The sequence below is a fragment of the Kogia breviceps genome, chromosome 9 (genome assembly GCF_026419965.1).
Source record: "Kogia breviceps isolate mKogBre1 chromosome 9, mKogBre1 haplotype 1, whole genome shotgun sequence".
Taxonomy (NCBI): Eukaryota; Metazoa; Chordata; class Mammalia; order Artiodactyla; family Physeteridae; genus Kogia; species Kogia breviceps.
The window spans coordinates 96,259,221-96,283,605 of NC_081318.1; the positions used below are offsets into that span (position 1 = coordinate 96,259,221).

A 24,385-nucleotide genomic window follows, 5' to 3' on the forward strand; every position below is an offset into this window, starting at 1 on the left:
ACGAACAACAGTACCCTAGTCACCTCTCAACCCAGGAGATACATAAAGACTTGACATCAGCTTGGTCAATCCTAGCTCTTTCTTAATCCCCATACATGGATCCACCCACGCAAGCTGGTCAGTGGTCTTACTCATGGCCTTAATCACTGCTTTCTTCTTTCCCCCAGTGCTTGGCTCCCTTTGACTCTATACGGCTGTCCTGGTTTGGGAATTCCTCGTTTGCTTTAATAAAATGTTTCTTTTTTCCCCCTTTGCATGCTGGTATAGGTCTAGACCTCTACATAGTGGAAGGAGCAAAGCCTGGATTCATTTACCAGGTGGAGGCCTTCGATCCAGAAGACACAAGTCAAAACACACCCCTCAGTGTAAGTCTCCTTGCTAAACCGCAGAGGGCCTTTTCTGTGTGGTCTTTGACACAGGAGCCTGGAGTGTCAGCGGGGTGGGCTGGGTGGGGGCAAAGGAAGGAATCTGCTGTCCCCTGCCAGGCACAGAGCCCTGGGGAGGCTGGAATGGGTGAGGGGCTTCTGGGGACAGACACCCCACATTGGATCCATGGCTCTGTGTGATCCTGGACAAGTTCTTAATCTCTCTGAGCTTCAATTTCTCCATCTATAAAATGGAAGAATAACAGTATAGCACCTACCACAGTAAGGGGATGGTTAGTATTAGATAACTCACATAAAGCCACTTAGTCCAGTGCCCGGTGTATCAAAATTGTTCAATATTCTTTTAATTCTAAGGTGATAAAATACCAGCTATATTATTCTAAAAATAAGCATAAAATGTATACCTCAAAGGCAGGCATTAACACTTCCTTTTCAAGAGATGAAGACAAGCTGCTTGGAGCTAAGTTTTAAAAGAAAATTAGAAGATAGTCCCAGGAGTTCCGAAGAAAAGGAGGATTTTCACAGAGAAAAGCAGGAGACTGAGTCCTGGAGCATTGCCTCGTGGTTCAGTCTGAGACAGCTGATCCCCACCTTTTTAATCAGTTTCCTTAAGGGGGCTGCCAGTGGAGCTCTTGTAACCAGCAACCCTCAGGCCAAGAAGCCTCTTAGCTTATCCCTGGGCAACGATGCCTCAGCTCCCAGCTTGTGTACCCACCGCAGCTGGGCAGCCCAGGCTGGAGAGGAAAACACCAAAGCTACTGCCACCTGACTCATCTTGGAGCAGACAAAACTCCAGCGAACCCACCGTACAGAGAAGAGAATTCTTGAAATATGACACCTGGGGAACTGCCAAAGCCAGGAGGCTGTCTCTGCATTTGCTGCATGATTTGCAGCTTCAACAGGACTACTTTCTCTAACAGGAGGGAGCTTTGGGAATGAACTCCAGAACCAAGAGAATATGGTTCTACAGGGTTTGCAACAAAGCTGTTTTAAGATTATTGAACGTATCTTAAGTTAGGGAATAGTTTGTTATCATTGGAAGACAATCCTTCCGTCAAAAAAACAACCAATCAACCCATTCTTTCATCCAAGATTCTATTTGCATGAATAAGTGATTACTATGCAAACACTTAGTGGGTCCCTACTACCTGCTAAGAGCAATACTAGGTGCTTTAAATGCATACTTATTAATAACACACTTGTTATATAACTTACAAATGTGTTTGTCTGAAAGTAACAGAAAACTTAACCACAGTGGTGGATATGAAATTTGTTTTCCTTCCATAACAAGAAGACCAGAGGCAGGCATGCAAGCAGTCCAGGGCTGGCACAGCTGCTACCCTCAGAAACCTTGGCTCTTCCTTTCTTTCTGCTATTTCATCCAGTGTATGTTGGCTTTGTTCTCCCTTTGTTAACCTCATGATTACAAGATGGCTGCTGTACCTCCAGGCTTTACCTCTAAGTTCCAGGCAGGAAGAAGAAGAAAAAAAGAAAGCAGGATGGGGTACAGGATAAAGGAGGCAGGCCAACCCAGTTTGTCCCTTTTTTGGTGGGGAAACCAAGACCCTCCTGGAAGCCCTACCCAGGGGTCTTCTGCTTACTTCTCACTGGCCAGAACTGTGTCTTATGGCCACTGTTGCTTGGTGATGACCAGAGGAAAGGGGATTCTGGATGGACATTAAGTCAGCAACCCAAAGTATAGTACCACACTTACACATTTAGTTCATTTCAACATTTACCAAGAATCCACTATGTGCCAGGCTTTCTATTAGATGCTTTGGATACAAAGATGAATAAGACACATCTTTGTACCTAAAGAAGTTTACAGTCTGGATGGGAGACATTCATGCATACACCAAATAATGATAATTCAATAAGATTATTACTATAAAGTTTGTACAAGATGCAGTGGGGGCAGAGTGGAAGGAATCTCGGCTGTGAAGAAAAATATTTATTTTTAAATCTCCATTTTAATACATATTTTGAAAATTAGGTAGAAGGAACAAGGTCATGGCCCTTTCAAAAATACCTCCTAAGTCAGGTTGTTACCCTTTCAGATGAAGGGAAGCAGCCCAGGTGGGGAGCAAATACAGTAGGTGTTGCTCCCTTAAAAGAAAATGTAATGCCATCCAAAGATATCAGAGTGCAGCTGCAGGCCCTTGGAACCTGGAGCCGGGTGGCTGCAACTGTGGCTTCTGCAGTGAGTTTAGGATTGTTTGGGAAGGGGGCACTGCAGCAGAAATTGTTAATGAAGTTTTTAACACCTGTGCTGGAACTGACAGCTGCAACAGAAAGTCAACAGCCAGCCCTCAGGAGCAGTGAACATAACTTAGAAAGAACCTTTCTCAGACTAGCAAAAGGTAATAACAGTTCAGGAAGTAACATGCTACGGCCTTTGTACATAGACATTTTATTCTGCCCACTTGGTGGTACTAAATGATATATTTTGCTCCCTACAAGGAGAAAGGAGATGGGTTAATTTGCTATTAACCAAACGTGTGCTTCTCAACCTTGGCTGTAAATTGAAACCACCAGAGGAACTTTTTCAAAAGCACAGAGATCTGGGCCCCACACCCTAAGAGTCTGCTGTGATTGACCTGGGGTGTGGCCCAGGCATCAGGTTTTTAAAACACCCCACCCAGTGATCTCTTGTGCTGCCAGGGTTGAGAACCGCTGCTTTTTTTTTTTTTTTTTAAATCAAAGTATAGTTGATGTACAATATTATCGGTTATAGGTGCCCAATATAGTGAATCACCATTTTTAAAGGTTATACTCTATTTAGAGTTATTATTAAATATCAGCTACATTCCCTGTGTTGTACAATATATCTTTGTAGCTTATTTAATACCTAATAGTTTGTACCTCTTAACTCCCTCCCCCTAAATCGCCCCCCTCTTCCCTCTCCCCACTGGTAACCACTAGTTTCTGCTCTGTATCTGTGAGTCTGCTTCTTTTTTGTTATATTCACTAGTTTGTTGTATTTTTTAGATTCCACACTAAGTGATGTCATCCATTACATGTCTTTCTCTGACTTATTTTACTGCTTTAAGACACTGTTTCCCACACTCCCCAGGTCTCTCCCTTGGAGTTTTGGCTTCTGTGCGTCTGAGATGGGGCCAGGAATGTACAGATTTGCCAGATACCTTGGGTGATTGTTCTGGTCAGAAAGGCTGGGAACATTGGTTTATGAGTGCTTCTCACTGGGTGTTCAAGCCCCTGCATGAGAACATACCTAGGATTCTTCAAAAACGCAGATTCCTAGACTCTGCATCGGAATGCTGAATTGGACCACAAACTTCCCAGGTGATTCTGATGCATTCTGCCCCTGGAGAACCACTGACCTGAGTAAACAAGCACAGACTTTAATAAAATACCAAAGCATGTGCAGGAAGCCACCTGGGCTTGGTTTGTGCCTGTTATCTTACCTGGTGGGTTCCAGGAGTCACTTTGCTGATGGCAGCGACTAGATGAGGAAGGATAAATTAAATATTAGCTCTAGGACACCTCCGGAACCTGCAACTCTTTTACAACAAATCCTCCACCCTCATCCAGCTTAATAGAGTGAAACTGTGTCTGTCACAGATTGTGTAAAATTGGGGCTAATACAGAAACCACTGGTATTTGCTCCTTCCCTTTTACATTGTTTGGACCCGCACTGCCCAATAGAGCTGGGCTGTGAGCCAGAAATGAGTGCTGTGCATTTAAATGTTCTGGTAGCCCATCAAAAAGGTAAAACGAAACAGGTGAAATTCATTTTAATACAGTTGAACTCCATATATCCAAACTATTGTCATTTCAACATATAATCAACATAAAAATGACTCGTGAGATATTATACATCCTTTTTTTTCATAGTATCTCTTCGGACTCGTGTATTTTACACTTAAAGCTCATCTCCTTTTGGACCAGCCGCAGTGCAGATGATCTGTGGTCACAGGTGCCCGTGGCTGGTGGCCTCTGTGCTGGACGGTGTGGCTGGGGCCCAGCATTCGCTCCCCTGCCGGTGCACCTCTGCGCTGTGATGGGTGCAGATGCAGCAGGCTCAGAGGCAGGCATCAGGACACAGAGACGCGCAGCACGGTCCCTATGTGAATAATTATATTTACTGGCATTTCTGCCTGCCCTTTCTCCACCTCCTGAAGGAGGCTCTCTGGGGCCCACTCCCTCCCACCCAACTCCCACATTCCCCGCCCCTCAGGCTTGGAAATGGCCACCGTGACTGCAGCAAAGCTTCCTTGGAGACTGGAAGGACGTTAATCAGTTTCGCAGCTGGAGGCCAAGTGATCTAGTGCAGCAATTCTTCCATTAAGGGGCTTTCTCTTGGCCTTTCCATTAGGGAAGGACTTTTGCATAAAGTGAAATGTGCTTTGTCTTCACCAGAGCAGACAAAGGATGAAATTAAAAGAGCAATAACCTTGCTACCAGCTGGGCTACCAGGAGGGCAGCAGGGGAAGCAATTCTCTCCCCACCTCCATCTTGCTCATGGCTCTGAGAAGTGGCATCATCTTTCAATCTTCCTGAGAGTAAAGTGATCATCAGATGACTGTCAGTCCCACTGGATGGAACTTTTCAGGTTCCCTGAGCAGCCCCCTATTTCCTGGTGAGGGGAGGATCTGAGGCCCTCGCCTGGGCCAGGTAATGCCAGTGAGAATCAAGGAATCCTGCTCACCTCCTTCCACCCTGTTCTGGCAAATTGTCTTGGGTGTCCTGCTCCTTTCTTTCCTAAGTGACAGCACCCTTCCTGTTCCCCAGGCACCTCCACTCCTAACACACACACACACACACACACACACACACACACACACACACACACACACACACACACACACACACACACACACACACACCCTATGGAAGTCTTTGCAAAACGCTTTATACCCCAGGTTCTCGTGAGAATGCTTGAGAAGGGAACAAGCAGTGCTATTGGAAAATTCCCACTCCAAATACACCACCACTGATGACTGTTCATAGTCGGGAGAGATACTTCCTCAAATAGAAGGGGATCATTGTTCTTAAGATTAGTGACGCCTGAATCAAAGAACAGGACCCAGGCTGATCACGGAAAAAGACTGACAGAATACAGGAAGATCTGCAGCTTCCTCAGTAAAGGATTGCATCCTTGACATATCTATAACATGTTGCATTTATACATGTGGCTCTTCTTAAAAACAAATATTTGTCTATAACCCACCTAGCTCACCCTCATGATAATAACACACAAAAGCAGAGCCCAGCTGAGTTAAGGGCTTGCCGTAGGTTTTTTTACGGTAGCTGGTTTTTTCCTCCTAGGCGCCCTTCCCTCCCACTCCCGTCCCCCACCTCCCACCTCTGAGCTGCTTTGGGGTGGAACAGGGGGAAAAGAGAGGAACTGAGACTCTTATAAAACATTCAGCTTACACTGAAAAATAATAGGACTGTGACATCATCTTTATAACTTGCCCTGGCCCAGTAGAAAGATGCTGCCTGTCTGGGCCCTCTGGGTGGGCTTGGGGGCATGTTCTCAGTGGCTGGTAGGGTCATTGGCACTCCCCGGACTTGGGAGGAATAAGGGTCCTGCTTCCCCCCGGAAACGTGGTCCCTGAAAATTGACTGCTCTCTTCCTACGAGCTGGGAGGCTGAATTCTTGCCGCTTGATTCCACTGCAGGCCCGAAAGCAACTGAGGGCTGCAAATCAGCACAGGGTGGATCATTATTCGCCCGTGACTCCAGCTGTAGTGGGTGGGGGAGGGGGGGGTGCCGGCCCGGAGGTGGCGCGCCCTCCCCAGGGAGCCTGACATTTCAGGAAACTGGGCCAGCTCCCTCGCAGCCTTTTTTCTCTCCGCACCGGTGGCACAATAAAGGATGAATGGGGCAGGAAGCCTGCTCATCGTCCTCCACCCCGAAGCTCTGTGTCCGTGAGCAAAACATTGCCGCCAAGGGGTTGCAAAGAGAGAAACCTGGGGTGACGGTAAAGGAATATTCCCTGCGGGGACGCTCGAGAGCTTGTCTGACAAGCATTTGTTCACAGAATTGATCTGATTACTCAGGACTTTTCTTAGCCAGTATTGGAGCAGAGAGGGGCTGCCGTTGCTTTTCATCCTATTTAATTTCTGTTTTCCAAGAACGAATATCAAGGGAGCAGCTTTGATTAAACAAGCCTTTAAAAAGGGGAGAGAATGCCAGGTTTTACAGAAAGCTTTGCTGAGTCGCTGGCAAATGGCCACATGACATAATATTTTTAGTCTATGGATATTATCTCCTTTCTAAGTACCAAACTGCTATTCCCATTAACATAAGCTCGTAGGTTCAGGGATAAAGGAAATTAGCCTGGCTCTAAAAGAAAAAAAAAAAAAAATCGGGATTCCAGGAAATCAGCCTCTTAATAAAAATTTAAAAGAAATTCCCCGTGTTCTAATCCTACAGCTCTCCACCCTTTCTGTCTGCTGCTGTTGCTTTTCTCTTGCTTGCTGAGACTGAAGGAAGATTTCAGACCCAAGTCCAGCACTACCAAACTGAAACAGACTTTTTATAAAGGTTGGCAAGGTTTTTGTTGTTGTTGCCTTTTTGTTTTAAGATCCTTTAAGGTGGGAACGGGGTCTCAGATGGGAAATACGTGAGAAGAAAGCCCCAATATTGAACATTTAACAAATATTTAGTGAGCATCTAGTATGTGTTAGGCATAGGGATAGAGCACTGAATAAAATGAAGCCCTTTCCCTCATGGATCTCACATTCTAACTGGACAGTAGTAGTTAATATACATGGACAGCTTACCTCTGCTAGGCACTGTTCTAGAACTTTACGTGATCTCCCCATGAGGCATGCCTTATTATTATTCCTCCTTGTTGCACAAGCTCTCATAAAGTGGTAGAACCAGGATTCAGATTCAGCAGTCTGGCTCCAGCCTGGATCCACAGCCACTTAACGACTCAACTGCCCCAATGAGTGACTCATGTTCCGGATGGGTCTAAGAGGCCACCTTCTCGGTTGCCATCATATCCTATATTTATCCCTCCTGGAGCACCTGTCCCACATCTTCTTTGTATGTTCCTTCGGTTGACCATCATCTTTGGCAGAGCAGGGCTGTCTGTCATCTCCATATCCCAAGACCTTCCACTGTTTGGGAAACAACCAGATCTGGGGACCTATCTCCTAGAGCATTTCAAAACACATGCGGAAAGGCATCCCGATTCAGGTGCATATAGTAAATGCCTTGCCGGCGTCTCTGAACTCTGCCATTCCAACACATCCAACTTGGGCCTCTGATATGTGGATACGTGAGGATTCTCTGCAGGAAAGGCTCTGCTCACAGAGCCAGGGCTTCTCCACGCGCTGACAGCTTCAGGCCCAGGCAGTGAGCTGGAGAGTTGGTGGGGGCCTTGGGATTTAAACATCACACCTTTGAGTGCTGTCAAGGTGCTTATACAATTTGGAGGGCGGGGTAGCTGGGAGAAGGGCACTTCTTGGCATTGCCCAAATATTTCCTCTTAAAAATGGGTTGGAAGCACCTAAGTAACCAGCAAAAAAGACTTAGTAAAATAAGCCCTTACAGTAGAATGCCATATCATCATTAACCAACCAGTCTATAAAATAAGACAAGAATATGGGCCAATGCTCAAGCTATAAATAAAGAGAACAAAATATTATAATTGTGGTTAGAATATCATCTCAGTTTTTTGGAGGGCGTATGTTTGCATAGAAAAGAACAGAAGACTTCATGAAGATGACGAGATTTTACAGGTGATTAATATTTTCTTTTTTAGACTTTTCGGTCCCAGTTTTTTGGTTAATAATATGCTCATTACAATTAGAAAAATGTTATTAAATAATAAACGGAAAGTAAACACTTTTAAAAATCGTTTAAAAATCTTACATTGGCCCCAAAGGAGAGCTTTCATCTATTTTCTGTGCGTTCTCTCTTCTCTACGGGGAGCTCAGCTGCGATCACAGCACAGCAAATCACTGGGTTGGAAAGCTCGGCTGACGTTTCCTTTGATTCTAGACTTCAGGGGCTGTGGCTCTGGTTGCATAACCTCCACTTATGATCTGCTCCAGAGATCATCCCTCACCCTAGTGGGAAATAATGAAACCTTCTGCCCTTAAAGCCCTTTGGAACAGATGGCTATAAATACGTAAGCCTCACGTGTTGCCGCGCAGCCCTTCACGTTTTCCAGTGGGCCTTCCGATTTAATCCTTACCATAACGCGGAGGAGCAGTTGGTGGTCTCAGCCCTAAGTTACAGGCAAGGAAGGGACTTGTCCCAGGTCCTGAGGTGAGAACCAGAGCTTGGACTCAGCTCTTCTGATCCAGGGCCTTCCCCTGCTTCTTGACTCCACGATGGGAGCAAGGAAGCGATTCTGATGAGCGCCCGTGGACGGACAGGGGTGGGCCTCCTATGGGCTGGCCCTCAGTGGGACGTACAAAGACGCCTGTGTTCTTATCAGAGCAACTGGTGCTGGGCAAGGGGTCCTCAAGAGAGCTGGGCTGAGCACCGGGAACCAAGGAGGACAGACCCTCAACTCCCCAGAATGTGCAAAGGCTTGACCAGTGACCATAGCCCTGAGATGGGATGTTAAAAAATGCGTCTACATCCCAAACCAGCTTCCAACTTGGACTCTAGTACCTGCTAAGGTTCATCCTCTCTAACACTTGTCTCATTCCTTTTCCCTGTCATCACTGTGATGAACGATGCTTGTGAACATTTTCACACCACACCATATCCTGAGTTCTTTTAAGGAAAGAGACCGGATCCTATTTGCTTTAGTACTGTCCTATTGCCTAATGCATGGGAGCTGTGTTGAAACAGTGCTGGTTAAAGCCAAGACACCAAATCAAAGCCAGAAGTTGTCCTGGGAAGCAGAAGTGAGAATACGGTGATGGAGATAAGTATGCTGGACTCAGACGCAGGGAGCTGTTTATGTGTATTTTCTGTAATTGAAGCAGGATCCAGTGCCCAGCTTCTCAGGGTGTAGCCGATCAGGGTCAGAGACTCATACCAACTGATCCAGAGCCTTCTTGAATCAAGAACCATTAAGCCTGAGAACTGCCCATTTGGGCTTCATCCTGATCCATCAAAAATGTTGCGCAGGCCAAGAATATAAAATGGGAAGCGAACAAACTCATCTCTTGGGGAAAGCTACATAGGTGTGCTTAGTAATATTTTTTTCCTTGTTTTTTAGTATTTCCTGATTTCCCCTTCAAAGAGTTTCAGAATGTCTGCTAATGGGACCCTCTTCTCCACAACAGAATTTGACTTTGAAGCAGGACACAGCAGGTAGCCTTTGCCAATGACTTTGCTTGAAGTACCTTTTATTTTATTATTATTATTATTTTTGTGTGTGTGTGGTACGCGGGCCTCTCACTGTTGTGGCCTCTCCTGTCGCAGAGCACAGGCTCCGGATGCACAGGCTCAGTGGCCATGGCTCACGGGCCTAGCCGCTCCGCGGCATGTGGGATCTTCCAGGACCGGGGCACGAACCCATGTCCCCTGCATCGGCAGGCGGATTCTCAACCACTGCGCCACCAGGGAAGCCCAGTACCTTTTATCTGAGTGTCCAAGGAACAGGTCTAGTGCAGCCTGAGGACAGCTGGAGAGGCCCTGGGTGGTCCGTTGCCTTGCTGCTAGGTTCAGAGGGTAGTAAGCTCCAAAGAGGGATCAGGGGTAAGGCCATTATCTGAAGGCCTCCTTCCCACCCAAAATCTTGATCTCTGGATCACAAGAACGGAGGTGTGGGAGGGGGACCCTGAAGCATCCGGAGGATTGCCTCAGATGCCCTTCTGGCTCTGGAGAGGCAGCTGTCAGAGCTGTTCACCGACATCAGAGCAGAATGGTGGAGGTGAGCAGGCCTCTGGGGAAAGAGGTAAGAAGAAGCCAGGGTTCGAGGGTGAAAACACACAGGTCTTGGGGGTCCACGCAGGTTTGGCTCTGGGATCTGCACCAGGTGTGAGAAGCAGGGCTAGTTATCTAATCTGTGGCAGCCTCAGTTTCCTTACGTGGGTGGATGAGGCACTTTGCTGAGATAACGCGAGGGAGGATGGAGACAGGGTGTGCAACATGGCGGCAGGAGATGGCAGCCATCAGTATGAACTATAGGATGAGAAATGGAGGGGTGGGGTTTTAGAGATGAGGAAAGAAGGGTGGACCTAGCAGATCTGACTCTGCAGGGGGATATGGAGGGGCGTGGCCAGAAAGGGGACGGACAGTTTTCTCCCTCCCTCCCTCCCCCCACCCCATCTGTGGTAGTGTCAGCAAAGCTTGACTCCCTGACTTGGGCTGTTTCCTGACAGTTACCATCTCATCGTGGAAGTGAGAGATCGCCAAGGGCTCAGAGCCTCCACGGAGCTGCAGGTGAACATCGTGAACATCAATGATGAGATCCCTCGCTTTACCAGGTAGGCCTGAGGGCTTGCGCGGGGGTCTCCGTGGGGCGGGGGCACCACGTCTCTTAAGTGGCTGAGCCGCCTCAGACACATTTCATGCAAGGCAGAGGGCTTCCCTTTGCTCTGGCCTGGGGGAGAGGTAAGAGGCTCCAGATCGTCAGTGTCCTTTACCTGGGCCTCCAGACTTAACATCTTCCACCTCTGTTCCCCCCGTCTCCACACCCCACAGACGTGTGCAGCATGGGATTCTGGGTATGGTGGGGAAGGGGTGGAGGCCAGACGCCACGTCCCTGGTGCAAGCAAGGCTTGCCGCTGGGGACGTGCAGAAGGCAGAAGGAAGGTACTCATGGGATAGGATGCTCACCGCCAATGACGGCAGAATCCTAGAGCACGTCAACCGTCCAGGCTCCATAAAGCCCACTGTCAGGAGGTCATCCTCTCCTGTTGAGGAAAGGGCTGTCTCGATGGTGCCTAAGGGGCCTGCCCACTGCTGGGTGCTCTAAGTTTCCTCCTGTTGTGGTGGATTCAGAAAGGAGATCTGCCTTGTCTGGCAGCTCCTCCATCCAACAGACGTGAGGAAGGTAAGTGAATCTGGTAGAGGCAGCCTGTGGGAATGTGCCCGGCACCAGCCCAGGCACAAAGGCAAGACCAGAGCCTATCACAGACAAGGATTTAGGAGGGGGAGATGGGATTCTGAGCTGGCATGTGACCCTGCAAACAGCCTGGCTACTGGTTACAAGACTCCGCCCCCCCTCACCACCGTACCCCCTAGTTGCGGAGCCAGGCTTAGGAACCAGCCACAAGGAAACTGGCAAACTCCCCTGCCTGGGTTCACTGTATTCATGGAACACATTCATTTCGGGAGACTCCACCAACCAAAAGCCACTGGGCCCCAGACTTATGTAGAATGCTTGCAAAGGTATTCTGAGATTGAGGTATTAAAGCAACTCCACTCACAGGCTAACCAACTGCCTTTTGGCAAAACACACCACAATTGTGAAACTTCTGGACGTTTTCAGTCTATAGCCCAGTTGCTGAGGGTCAACATGGAGGAAGCAACAGCAGAGGCACCCCCACAAAATGCTTGTTGCCGGGTTAAGCTCAGCAGGACGGTGCAGTGCATTTCTGCTGACGGGCTCCCCCAGGAACACCGTACAGGCAGTTTATAAATAGTTGTGACATCCCAGCCTGGATTCGGACTCAAGTATTGGCCAACACAGCAATGCGGATTCACCAGTGATCCCCCAGAGGAAGGTGACGGCGGTGGGGCTAGAGCTGACACGTTCTGCAATGCCCTCTCCACATCCCCAGTCTGTGAGGTGGGAAAGCAGGCTAATGGGCCTGCAGAGGGGAAAATAATCAGTTCGCCCAAGGGGCAGAGCATATAGGCCATCTGGTTTGGACTGTGTCTTCCAAAATAAAGCAATTGGCCTCAGCAGAAAGAGAACATGAACTTGGCTGTTTGTTGGGGCCCCCCAGAGATTGCTCTGGAACTCTGGTTCTCATTTTTGGTTTGAGAGATGAACCTGTTAGGCTCCATCCCAGACAGGAAGCATGACCTCTGTGACTGTCTAACCATTTTTTTAAAAAACGGTCGACTTCATTTCAAAGAGTGTTCCCTGGATGTTGGTAAGGATGGGTCTGCGAGAGCCTGTGATCTAGAAGGATGTGAGGCAGGACGGCTGCCCTACTTTGCCCGGGCTGCTCAATTAGAGCCAACCTAGTCCCTCAGCCATCCTCACTTTCAACAAGTTTGCTCAGTTTCAAACTAGGTACTAACTTTGAGGGTTTCCTGGTTTCCGTGAACCATCATCCTTCTTTTCTCCCAAATCAGTGCTAGGACTAACCATAAGCTATTTAATTCAGGATAAACAAAATTAAATCCTCAAATGGACTCAAGCAGACTGAGTTTGAGTGTGACGTTAGATATGCAAAATGTGGAAACGACTCTTCTCTCTTTACTATTTGTTAAGGTCCTGCAATGAAATACAACCAAAGCAAGTACTATTTCTGTGTTGAAAATGCCTCACCATTTTTCTCCCGGGTGGTGACAAATGCTGACCGTTTCATGTTCTCGTGATGTACGCTCCAGGATGCTGCCATTATGAAAGTTGGGCAGTTTATTATAAGAGTACCCGACGTACATTCATTCTCTACCTCGCAAACAGTGTTTGCTGTTCTTGCAAAGAACTTTGTTTTAGAGTCAGGCAGGTGGGTCTTTCTCCCCTTCTGCTCATTTCTTTTGCATTCATTCACAGTCCTACAGTCCTTTGCAACCTGGCGCCAGGCAGTGTAGACACACTTTATGGACTTACAGAAGCCATCCCAGGTCATCCCGGATTCACACCCTTTCCCCTGAGAGTGGCCCTGGGTCCAGGCTCTGGTGAGCCAGTGTCACGGGGAGAGGGGTGTGGGAATTAGTGATATCAGAGCTTTCCCCTGTCGGGGGAGCTGCAGGGGTCCTGGCCTCACCGCATTTGAACAGATTTCTACTGTGGTTTGAGGGTAACACTTCTAAGTTAAATGATATTTTATACACACTTGGGTCTTGGATCCCCAAACCAAATAAACCACAGATTTTATCTTCTGCTAGGCTCAATATCAAGTCAGCCAAGGACAGGATGCTGTACCCGGGGAGTTGTGTCTTCACCAACAGCCTGATCAGCCCTCTTCACGAGGACCTGATTTCCCGGAGCGCCCAATGTGGCCTGGAGGAGCCCACAGCTGAGGATCTTAAACAGCTGCACTCCTGGCATTTGGAGCGGGATGCTTCCTGCGGTGGGGCTGTCCTGGGCATCGTAGGCTGTTTAGCAGCATCCCTGGCCTCAACTCACTACACGCCGATAGCAGCCTGCTCCTCTAGTTGTGACAAACAACACAATCATCTGCAGCTGAGAACCAGTGTCTAGAAGGGAAGAGGAGGGTGGGAGGAAGAGGATTTCTCTCCCAAGGTGTCCTCTGCCTGCCCTAGGAGAGGCTGGGAGCCTCTGGCGATTCCTTATTATAGTCCTTCCCAAACTTTAAAGTGCTCCCCCGCCCCCGCCCCCGCACATCTTGTGAAACTCTGGCTCCTGATTCAGTGGTCTGAAGTGGCCGGAGGACCCAGCATGCTCAGGAAGGCAGTTAGAAAGGCGGGGACCACCCCTGGGGCAGCAAAGGTGAGGCTGTGAAGGTCGCACGGGTGTCTTGGTGATCTCTTTGTTGGAAATTAACAGAACCCCCTCAAAGCGGCCAAAGGAAAAAATCTAACACGTGAGAAACAGGGTCTCTCACACAGTGGAATAAGGGCTTAGTCCAGGCTGGGGAGCCAGGGCCGGCCCCCTCTCTCCTCTGGCTCTGCTTTTGGTTCCTGCCACCCCGCCTCCTTGGCTGCATCCCACTTTGTCCATCCCTGGACCCACTGGTGGGCGGCACGCATTCCCTGACAACGGTGCGTGTCAGGTAAGTAAATGGACAAACGGCAGCTTCTGTGGGACCCCTGGTAGTGAGAGGTCCAGAGCACTGAGGTGGCCTCTTGGCCTGAACAAGATTACTGTCCCCCATCAATAGAGCGAGCCTACAGGAGGTCGCCCCAGGAGTGGAGGCCGGCCCAGGATCCCGGGAGCAGCCTGGCTGGGCAGGGCCTGGTTCCAGCCGTTCTCTGCCTGCCTCTAACTCCTCTGGAGGTCTCCGTCCCTTTCTCCTCGCTCTGGCCCTACAGATGATGGGACAGAACCGCAGAGACCTTGTGAGCTCATGAAATGAACGCAATCCGAGGTAGAGTATTCCCCTCTTAAAGACACTCCCACGTGGGAAAACCCAAATTTAGGAAACTGGTAAATTAAGGATGACTATTTGTCGCACTGAAGTGATTTTTCCCTCCACAAAAGGACTTCCTGCAGAGTTATTTTAAACAATAAGCTTCCCTCGGTACATTCAAAATTATTCAATTTACACAGGTTGTGCAGTTAAAACCTCCAACATATCTGTCTGGTTTCAGGCCTTTTCCAAGGCAGTAGAGGTCTGAGGAAGGTGCATAAGTTAGCAGTTTGGGCTTACTTTGTAAGAAGTCATCCTTGGAGGGCAGCACGCTGACCTTAGCTTCTGCCAGTGGGGCTCGTTTCTCCCTTCAGAGAGCTGACCTCACGGTTAACGCAACTTGGAAAGGCATACACGTTCTGTGTGTAAATTCTGCCTCCTCAGAACAAAAAAAAAGGGGGGGGAATAAAAAGTGAGCAGAGGCCCTGGGATAGAGAAGGTTCACAGTTTAATCAGCTTCTGGGGGCAGACATGGTGTGGGCCTCAGGAAGTTATAGTTCTGGATATTGTGTCCAGAGGGATTTTTAAAAGAATTCAGGAAAATTCTGCACACGAACTGGGAAAAGAGAAGACAGCTCGACAGGCCGACTATCCTTATTTTAAAAGATGTTAATGCCAAGGCTGACCTGAAATGGCATCAGGCCTGAGTGGAGTCAGGGACCGTGGCTGATATAAATCGTTGCCATCGCAGCATGGCAACTTCTTTGCATCCACAGGGATATGATCTGTGGAAACACAAAAGCCAGTCACCCCTCCTTTCAGCTGCTGAGCTCTCCCTCCCCAACACATTGATGCAACTCCAACAGCTCAGCGCTATATTTAGCACGAACCAAAATACCCACCTCCCAGACTCCACCCTCCTGTGCCCCTGAAATGAGCTGTGTCTGCTGTATTTCTGTTCCAGCCCAACGCACGTGTACACGATTCCCGAGGAGCTGGGTCCAGGAGCAATTGTGGCCAATATCACAGCTGAGGACCCCGATGATAAAGGTTTTACCAGCTTCCTCTTCTACAGCATCACTACCGTCAACAGCTATTTCATGATCAATCAGTGTAAGTCACACACACACACACACACATCCTTATGTACATCCTTTAATTCAGCCATTTGGATTGTTTTACAAATATTTTCTCTGTCTTCTGGCCTGGGGCATGCCTTTCTGCCTAGACTATCGTAAGTTATCGGGGTAACAGGTGCATTGTTTTTTTTTGGCCACACCTCGTGACTTTGGGGATCTTAGTTCCCTGACCAGGGATTAAACCCAGGCCCCGGCGATGAAAGCGTGGAGTCCTAACCACTGGACGGCCAGGGAATTCCCTGTAATAGGTGCATTAAAAGCAGCTGGCATAAGGTTTGGGGACATTGAACAGGGCCCTGTGTCGACAGCTGCATCATCAGCTGTATCCCCACTCCACCTTTGAGGGAGGTGGGCATCTAAGGATGGATGAGTTCACTATCCTGACGGTACCTTGAAGTCCCCTGAACAGAGGATCCAGCCCAGCACTGTCCAGAAGAAATACAGTGGGAGCCACATATGTAATTTTAAAGTGGCCACAAAAAGTAGAAACAGGTGAAATTAATCTTACTAAGGCATTTTATTTAACCCAATATATCCAAAATATTATCATTTTAACTTGTAATCAAGATTTTAAAGTTACTCATGAGATATTTTGTGTGTTATACTTACCTCATCTCAGTTTGGCCTAGCCACATTTCAAGTGCTAAAGAGCCACATGTGGCCGGTGGTTACCATATTGGATTGCATCAATCTATTGACACATCCATCTGCGGGATTCCTGGGAGATTTTCCCATCTAAGTATCTTGGTGCGGAGAAGGAGAGTTTCTCCCTCTTAATGACCATCTTTTAGTCCATACCAGATAGGATGCTGTGTGATCCATATACATTCTATCTTAAGTACCCAGCAGAGCAACCCAATGAACTACCATAATCCACATTTTACAGATGAGGAAACTGAGGCTTAGAGAGAGATTAGGACAGGTTAAGTCACTAATCCAAGGTCTCACAGCTTGTAGGTTGTGAAGCAGCGATACAAACCAAAGATGCCCGACTCCAAAGACTGTGCTCTTCCCTAGAATATACCACCTCATAAATCCCTGTCACATCACCCAAAAGGACTTCACTTTACATAATGATTTTGTGGAGGCCAGCACTGGACAATCCCCAAAAGACAATGCGTTACTCGTCCCATAGGCTTTAGGGCAAAGGTTACCTGTGCCCAGGAGAGGCTGGCAAAGGCGGTGCTGTCTGTCATTGAGGACCTCACTCCAGTGATCATGGCGGGATAGACAACTGTGGTTCAGAATTCTGTTCGTTCGAGTATTTGCAAATTTAACTTTTAACAAATACAGTGGGGTTTTTTGTAGTATATTCATTAAGACTCTTTGGTTGCAAGTAACAGAAACTATGGCCAGCCAAACCAAGCAAGAGAAAAAAAAGGTAGGGCACACCTATCACCAGGATACTGCATATCTCATGAGAAAGAGTAAACAGTCAGGGCACAGGAAGGATGGGAAGCAGCACTGCTCCAGCGACCTCAGCAGCTAGAGTTCTGGCATCTTATCTGTAGCTCCACTAGGAACCTGACTTGTGTCTCCCAGTTACAAATTCTTCAGAAAGAGAACTCAGGGGTTGGAGTCAGCTGTCTATCAGTCCAATGAATGATGGGCAAGGACAGCTGCCAGGGGGCCTAACCCTGAGGCATGAGGTGCAAAATTCTAGAAGGATCAGGCCAGACACCCCAGTCAATGTCCAAGACAGGAACTGACATGGGTTTTTTTTTTTTTTTAATGTACTTGTATAAAGAATATTCTCTTTGTAAGCCAGTCCTCACATCCGAACGTTCTTTTCAAACGTACTCCAAGTTTCCACCTACATTTGACTCTTCATTTCTCTCCAAAGAGCTATATTCTGACCTTTGCTTTCTCACAGTGACTGGGACCATCCAAGTAGCGCACAGGATAGACCGAGATGCAGGTGAATTAAGACAAAATCCCGCCATATCTCTGGAGGTTCTGGTGAAGGATAGACCCTCTGGGGGTCAGGAGAATCGCAAGCAGATAACCTTCATTGTGGAAGACATTAATGACAACCCCTCGACGTGCACCAAGTTCACCTTCAGGTATTTGCCTTCTGAGACACGTGTGGGCACGTCACCTCTTTGGGGGTGCTTGGCTCTTCTGGTATAGTCTGGTGGGGACTGAAGGATTGTGGGTACCTGCAACACAGCTCAATAAAATAAGTAGATTTGAACTGCCCCTTTAGGTGAGAGATTTTCCTTCCTCATAATTTTTTCTTCCCTCTCTTCCACTTTCTTTCCTCTCTGTAATCTCCCTTCTCCACTTTCTTACTCTGTTAAAAAATATTTTTATTTTGCTCTCTTCTACAACACGTTCATCTCCATTGGTGACAAGTCCACAGGACTTGTCAGGCGGTCTCTGGACTGTACTTTTTCTTTATTTATTGCCACCCGTGGCCAGATGGTGCTGTTGGTTAGCAGTTATAGTTGATACTTGAGACTTAGGATCGGTAACTAGGAGCTCCCAGAGAAGCACGCCACCAGTAATATGAATAAATGAAACCAAGTATTTACTTAAAACAAAACAAAGCATCTAATTCACTTTACACAACTTAAATGCCTGTGAATGAAAGGCAATGGAGAGGGGGGAAAGGCAGATACAAGTTCTTTTGGATATTTTGACCTGTTCTTTGTCTCACAATCTACTCACCGTTATTTTAAAATAAAGTCCCTTGGAGGAGGAACCAAGATGGCAGAGTAGAAGGACGTGTTCTCACTCCCTCTTGTGAGAATACCAGAATCACAACTAGCTGCTGTACAATCACTGACAGGAAGACACTGGAACTCACCAAAAAAAGATACCCCACATCCAAAGACAAAGGAGAAGCCACAATGAGAAGGTAGGAGGGGTGCAATCACAGTAAAATCAAATCCCATAACTGCTGTGTGGGTGACTCATAGACTGGAGAACACTTATACCACAGAAGTCCACCCAGTGGAGTGAAGGTTCTGAGCCCTACGTCAGGCTTCCCAACCTGCAGGTCCAGCAACAGGAGGAGGAACTCCTAGAGAATCAGACTTTGAAGTCCAGTGGGATTTGATTGCAGGACTTCGACAGGACTGGGGGAAACAGAGACTCCACGCTTGGAGGGCACATACAAAGTAGTGTGTGCATCGGGACCCAGGGGAAGGAACAGTGACCCCGGGGGGAGACTGAACCAGATCTACCTGCTAGTGTTGGAAGGTCTCCTGCAGAGGCGGGGGGGTGGCTGTGGCTCACCGTGGGGACAAGGACACTGGCAGCAGAAGTTCTGGGAAGTACTCCTTGGCGTGAGCCCTCCCAGAGTCTGCCATTAGCCCCACAAAAGAGCCCAGGTAGACTCCAGTGTTGGGTTGCCTCAGGCCAAGCAACCAACAGGGAGGGAACCCAGCCCCACCCATCAGCAGTCAGGTGGATTAAAGTTTTACTGAGCTCTGCCCACCAGAGCAACAGTCAGCTCTACCCACCACCTTTCCCTCCTATCAGGAAACTTGCACAAGCCTCTTAGAAAGCCTTATCCACCACAGGGCAGACGGCAGAAGCAAGAAGAACTACAATCCTGTAGCCTGTGGAACAAAAACCACATTCACAGAAAGATAGACAAGATGAAAAGGCAGAGGGCTATGTACCAGATGAAGGAACAAGATAAAACCCCAGAAAAACAACTAAATGAAGTGGAGATAGGCAACCTTCCAGAGAAAGAATTCAGAATAATGATAGTGAAGATGATCCAGGACCGTGGAAAAAGAATGGAGGCAAAGATCGAGAAGATGCAAGAAATATTTAATAAAGACCTAGAAGAATTAAAGAACAAACAGAGATGAACAATACAATAACTGAAATGAAAACTACACTAGAAGGAATCAGTAGAAGAATAACCGAGGCAGAAGAATGGATAAGTGACCTGGAAGAGAGAATGGTAGAATTCACTGCTGCGGAAGAGAATAAAGAAAAAAGAATGGGGCTTCCCTGGTGGTGCAGTGGTTGAGAGTCCACCTGCTGATGCAAGGGATGCGGATTCGTGCTCTGGTCCGAGAAGATCCCACATGCCATGGAGCGGCTGGGCCCGTGAGCCATGGCTGCTAAGCCTGCGCGTCCGGAGCCTGTGCTCCGCAACGGGAGAGGCCACAACAGTGAAAGGCCCGCATACCGCAAAAAAAAAAAAAAAAAAAAAAAGAAAGAAAGAAAAATGAATGAAAAGAAATGAAGACAGCCTAAGAGACCTCTGGGACAACATTAAACACAACAATGTTCACATTATAGGGGTCCCAGAAGGAGAAAAGAGAGAGAAAGGACCAGAGAAAATATCTGAAGAGATTATAGTCGAAAACTTCCCTAACCTGGGAAAGGAAATAGCCACCCAAGTCCAGGAAGTGCAGAGTCCCATACAGGATAAACCCAAGGGGAAACACACCGAGACACATAGTAATCAAATGGGTAAAAATTAAAGACAAAGAAAAGTTATTGAAAGCAGCAGGGAAAAACGACAAATAACATACAAGGGAACTCCCATAAGGTTAACAGCTGATTTCTTAGCAGAAACTCTACAAGCTGGAAGACAGTGGCATGACATATTTAAAGTGATGAAAGGGAAGAAACTACAACCAAGATTACTCTACCCAGCAAGGGTCTCATTCAGATTTGATGGAGAAGTCAAAAGCTTTACAGACAAGCAAAAGTTAAGAGAATTCAGCACCACCAAACCAGCTCTAAAACAAATGCTAAAGGAACTTCTCTAAGTGGGAAACACAAGAGAAGAAAAGGACCTACAAAAACAAACCCAAAACAGTTAAGAAAATGGTCATAGGAACATACATATCGATAATTACCTTAAACGTGAATTGATTAAATGCTCCAACCAAAAGATACAGGCTTGCTGAATGGATACAAAACCAAGACCCATCTATATGCTGTCTACAACAGACCCACTTTAGACCTAGGGACACATACAGACTGAAAGCGAGGGGATGGAAAAAGATATTCCATGCAAATAGAAATCAAAAGAAAGCTGGAGTACCAATACTCAGATAAAATAGACTTTAAAATAAAGAATGTTACAAGAGACAAGGAAGGACACTACATAATGATCAAGGGATCAATCCAAGAAGAAGATATAACAATAAAAATATATATGCACCCAACATAGGAGCACCTCAATACATAAGGCATCTGCTAACAGCTCTAAAAGAGGAAATCGACAGTAATACAATAATGGGGGGGGGACTTTAACACCTCACTTACACCAATGGACATATCATCCAAAATGAAAATAAATAAGGAACAGAAGCTTTAAGTGACACAACAGACCAGATAGATTTAATTGATATTTATAGGACACTCCATACAAAAACAGCAGATTACACTTTCTTCTCAAGTGAGCACTGAACATTCTCCAGGATAGATCACATCTTGGGTCACAAATCAAGCCACAGTAAATTTAAGAAAATTGAAATCATATCAAGCATCTTTTCTGACCACAGCGCTATGAGATTAGAAATTAATTACAGGAGAAAAAATGTAAAAAACACAAACACATGGAGGCTAAACAATATGTTACTAAATAACCAAGAGATCACTGAAGAAATCAAAGAGGAAATCAAAAAATACCTGGAGACAAATGACAATGAAAACACGACAATCCAAAAGCTACGGGATGCAGCAAAAGCAGTTCTAAGAGGGAAGTTTATAGCTATACAAACCTACCTCAAGAAACAAGAAAAATCTCAAATAAACAATCTAACCTTACACCTAAAGGAACTAGAGAAAGAAGAACAAACAAAACCCAAAGTTAGTAGCAGGAAAGAAATAATAAAGATCAGCGCAGAAATAAATGAAATAGAAACAAAGAAAACAATAGCGAAGATCAATAAAACTAAAAGCTGGCTCTTTGAGAAGATAAACAAAATTGATAAACCATTAGCCAGACTCATCAATAAAAAGGAGAGGACTCAAATCAATAAAATTAGAAATGAAAAAGCAGAAGTTACAACAGACATCGCAGAAATACAGAGCATCCTGAGAGACTACTACAAGAAACTCTATGCCAATAAAATGGACAACCTGGAAGAAATGGACAAATTCCTAGAAAGGTATAACCTTCCAAGACTGAACCAGGAAGAAATAGAAAATATGAACAGACCAATCACAAGTAATGAAATTGAAACTGTGATTAAAAATCTTCCAACAAACAAAAGTCCAGGACCAGATGGCTTCACAGGTGAATTCTATCAAACATTTAGAGAAGAGCTAACACCCATCCTTCTCAAAATCTTCCAAAAAATTGCTGATGAAGGAACACTCCCAAACTCATTCTATGAGGCCACCATCACCCTGATACCAAAACCTGACAAAGATACTACAAAAAAAAGAAAATCTCAGGCCAGTATCACTGATGAATATAGATGCAAAAATCCGCAACAAAATACTAGCAAACAGAATCCAACAACACATTAAAAGGATCATACACCATGATCAAGAGGGATTTATCCCAGGGATGCAAGGATTCTTCAATATACGCAAATCAATCAATGTGATAAACCATATTAAAAAACTGAAGAATAAAAACCATATGATCATCTCAAGAGATGCAGAAAAAGCTTTTGACAAAATTCAACACTGATTTATGATAAATATTCTCCAGAAAGTGGGCATAGAGGGAACCTACCTCAACATAATAAAGGCCATATGCGACAAACCCGCAGCCAACATCATTCTCAATGGTGAAAAACTGAAAGCATTTCCTCTAAGATCAAGAACAAGACATGGATGTCCACACTCACCACTATTATTCAACATAGTTTTGGAAGTCCTAGCCACGGCAATCAGAGAAGAAAAAGAAATAAAAGGAATACAAATTGGAAAAGAAGAAGTAAAACTGTCACTGTTTGCAGATGACATGATACGATACATAGATAATCCTAAAGATGCCACCAGAAAACTACTAGAGCTAATCAATGAATTTGGAAAAGTTGCAGGATATAAAATTAATGCACAGAAATCTCTTGCATTCCTATACACTAATAATGAAAAATCTGAAAGAGAAATTAAGGAAACAATCCCATTTACCATTGCAACAAAAAGAATAAAATACCTAGGAATAAACCTACTGAGGAAGACAAAAGACCTGTACTCAGAAAACTATAAAACACTGATGAAAGAAATTAAAGATGATACCAACAGATGGAGAGATATACCATGTTCTTGGATTGGAAGAATCAATATTGTGAAAGTGACTCTACTACCCAAAGCAATCTACAGATTCAATGTAATCCCTATGAAATTACCAATGGCATTTTTTATGGAACTAGAACAAAAAATGTTAAAATTTGTATGGAGACACAAAAGACCCCGAATAGCCAAAGCAGTCTTGAGGGAAAAAAAATGGAGCTGGAGGAATCAGACTCCCTGACTTCAGACTATACTACAAAGCTACAGTAATCAAGACAATATGGTACTGGAACAAAAACAGAAACATAGGTCAGTGGAACAAGATAGAAAGCCCAGAGATAAACCCATGCACCAATGGTCAACTAATCTATGACAAAGGAGGCAAGGATATACAATGGAGAAAAGACAGTCTCTTCAATAAGTGGTGCTGGGAAAACTGGACAGCTATATGTAAAAGAATGAAATTAGAACACTCCCTAACACCACACACAAAAATAAACTCAAAATGGATTAGAGATCTAGATGTAAGACTGGACACTATAAAACTCTTAAAGAAAAACATAGGAAGAACACTCTTTGACATAAATCACAGCAAGATCTTTTTTGATCCACCTCCAAGCATAATGGAAATAAAAGCAAAAAATAAACAAATGGGACCTAATGAAACTTACAAGCTTTTGCACAGCATGGAAACTATAAACAAGACAAAAAGACAGCCCTCAGAATGGGAGAAAATATTTGCAAACAAATCAACGGACAAAGGATTAATCTCCAAAATATATAAATAGCTCGTGCAGCTCAATATTAAAGAAACAAACAACCCAATCCAAAAATGGGCAGAAGACCTAAATAGACATTTCTCCAAAGAAGACATACAGATGGTCAAGAAGCACATGAAAAGCTGCTGAACATCACTAATTATTAGAGAAATGCAAATCAAAACTACAATGAGGTATCACCTCACACCAGTTAGAATGGGCACCATCAGAAAATCTACAAACAACAAATGCTGGAGAGGGTGTGGAGAAAAGGGAACCCTCTTGCACTGTTGGTGGGGATGTAAATTGATACAGCCACTATGGAGAACAGTATGGAGGTTCCTTAAAAAACTAAAAATAGAATTACCATATGATCCAGTAATCCCACTAGTGGGCATATACCCAGAGAAAGCCATAATTCAGAAAGAAACGTGCACCCCAATGTTCATTGCAGCACTATTTACAATAGCCAGGTCATGGAAGCAACCTAAATGCCCAAAGACAGACGAATGGATAAAGAAGATGTGGTACAGGGCTTCCCTGGTGGCACAGTGGTTGAGAGTCCACCTGCTGATTTAGGGGACACAGGTTCATGCCCCGGTCTGGGAACATCCCACATGCTGTGGAGCGGTTAGGCCCGTGATCCATGGCCGCTGAGCCTGCGCGTCCGGAGCCTGTGCTCCGCAACGGGAGAGGCCACAACAGTGAGAGGCCTGAATACCGCCAAAAAAAAAAAAGATGTGGTACATATATACAATGGAATATTACTCAGCCATAAAAAGGAACGAAATTGGGTCATTTGTGGAGACATGGATGGATCTAGAGTCTGTCATACAGAG

General features: G+C 45.8%; 1 protein-coding gene across 1 annotated transcript in view; it reads left to right on the plus strand.

The window, feature by feature from the left end:
* Positions 1–24,385, plus strand: part of CDHR3 (cadherin related family member 3) — a 71,755-nt gene that overhangs the window by 24,030 nt on the left and 23,340 nt on the right. The window contains exons 4-8 of the mRNA XM_067041638.1: positions 268–365; positions 9,544–9,638; positions 10,652–10,756; positions 15,447–15,595; positions 17,495–17,684. Of these exons, the coding sequence (XP_066897739.1) occupies positions 268–365; positions 9,544–9,638; positions 10,652–10,756; positions 15,447–15,595; positions 17,495–17,684 (637 nt within the window). The remainder of the gene's footprint in view (positions 1–267; positions 366–9,543; positions 9,639–10,651; positions 10,757–15,446; positions 15,596–17,494; positions 17,685–24,385) is intronic.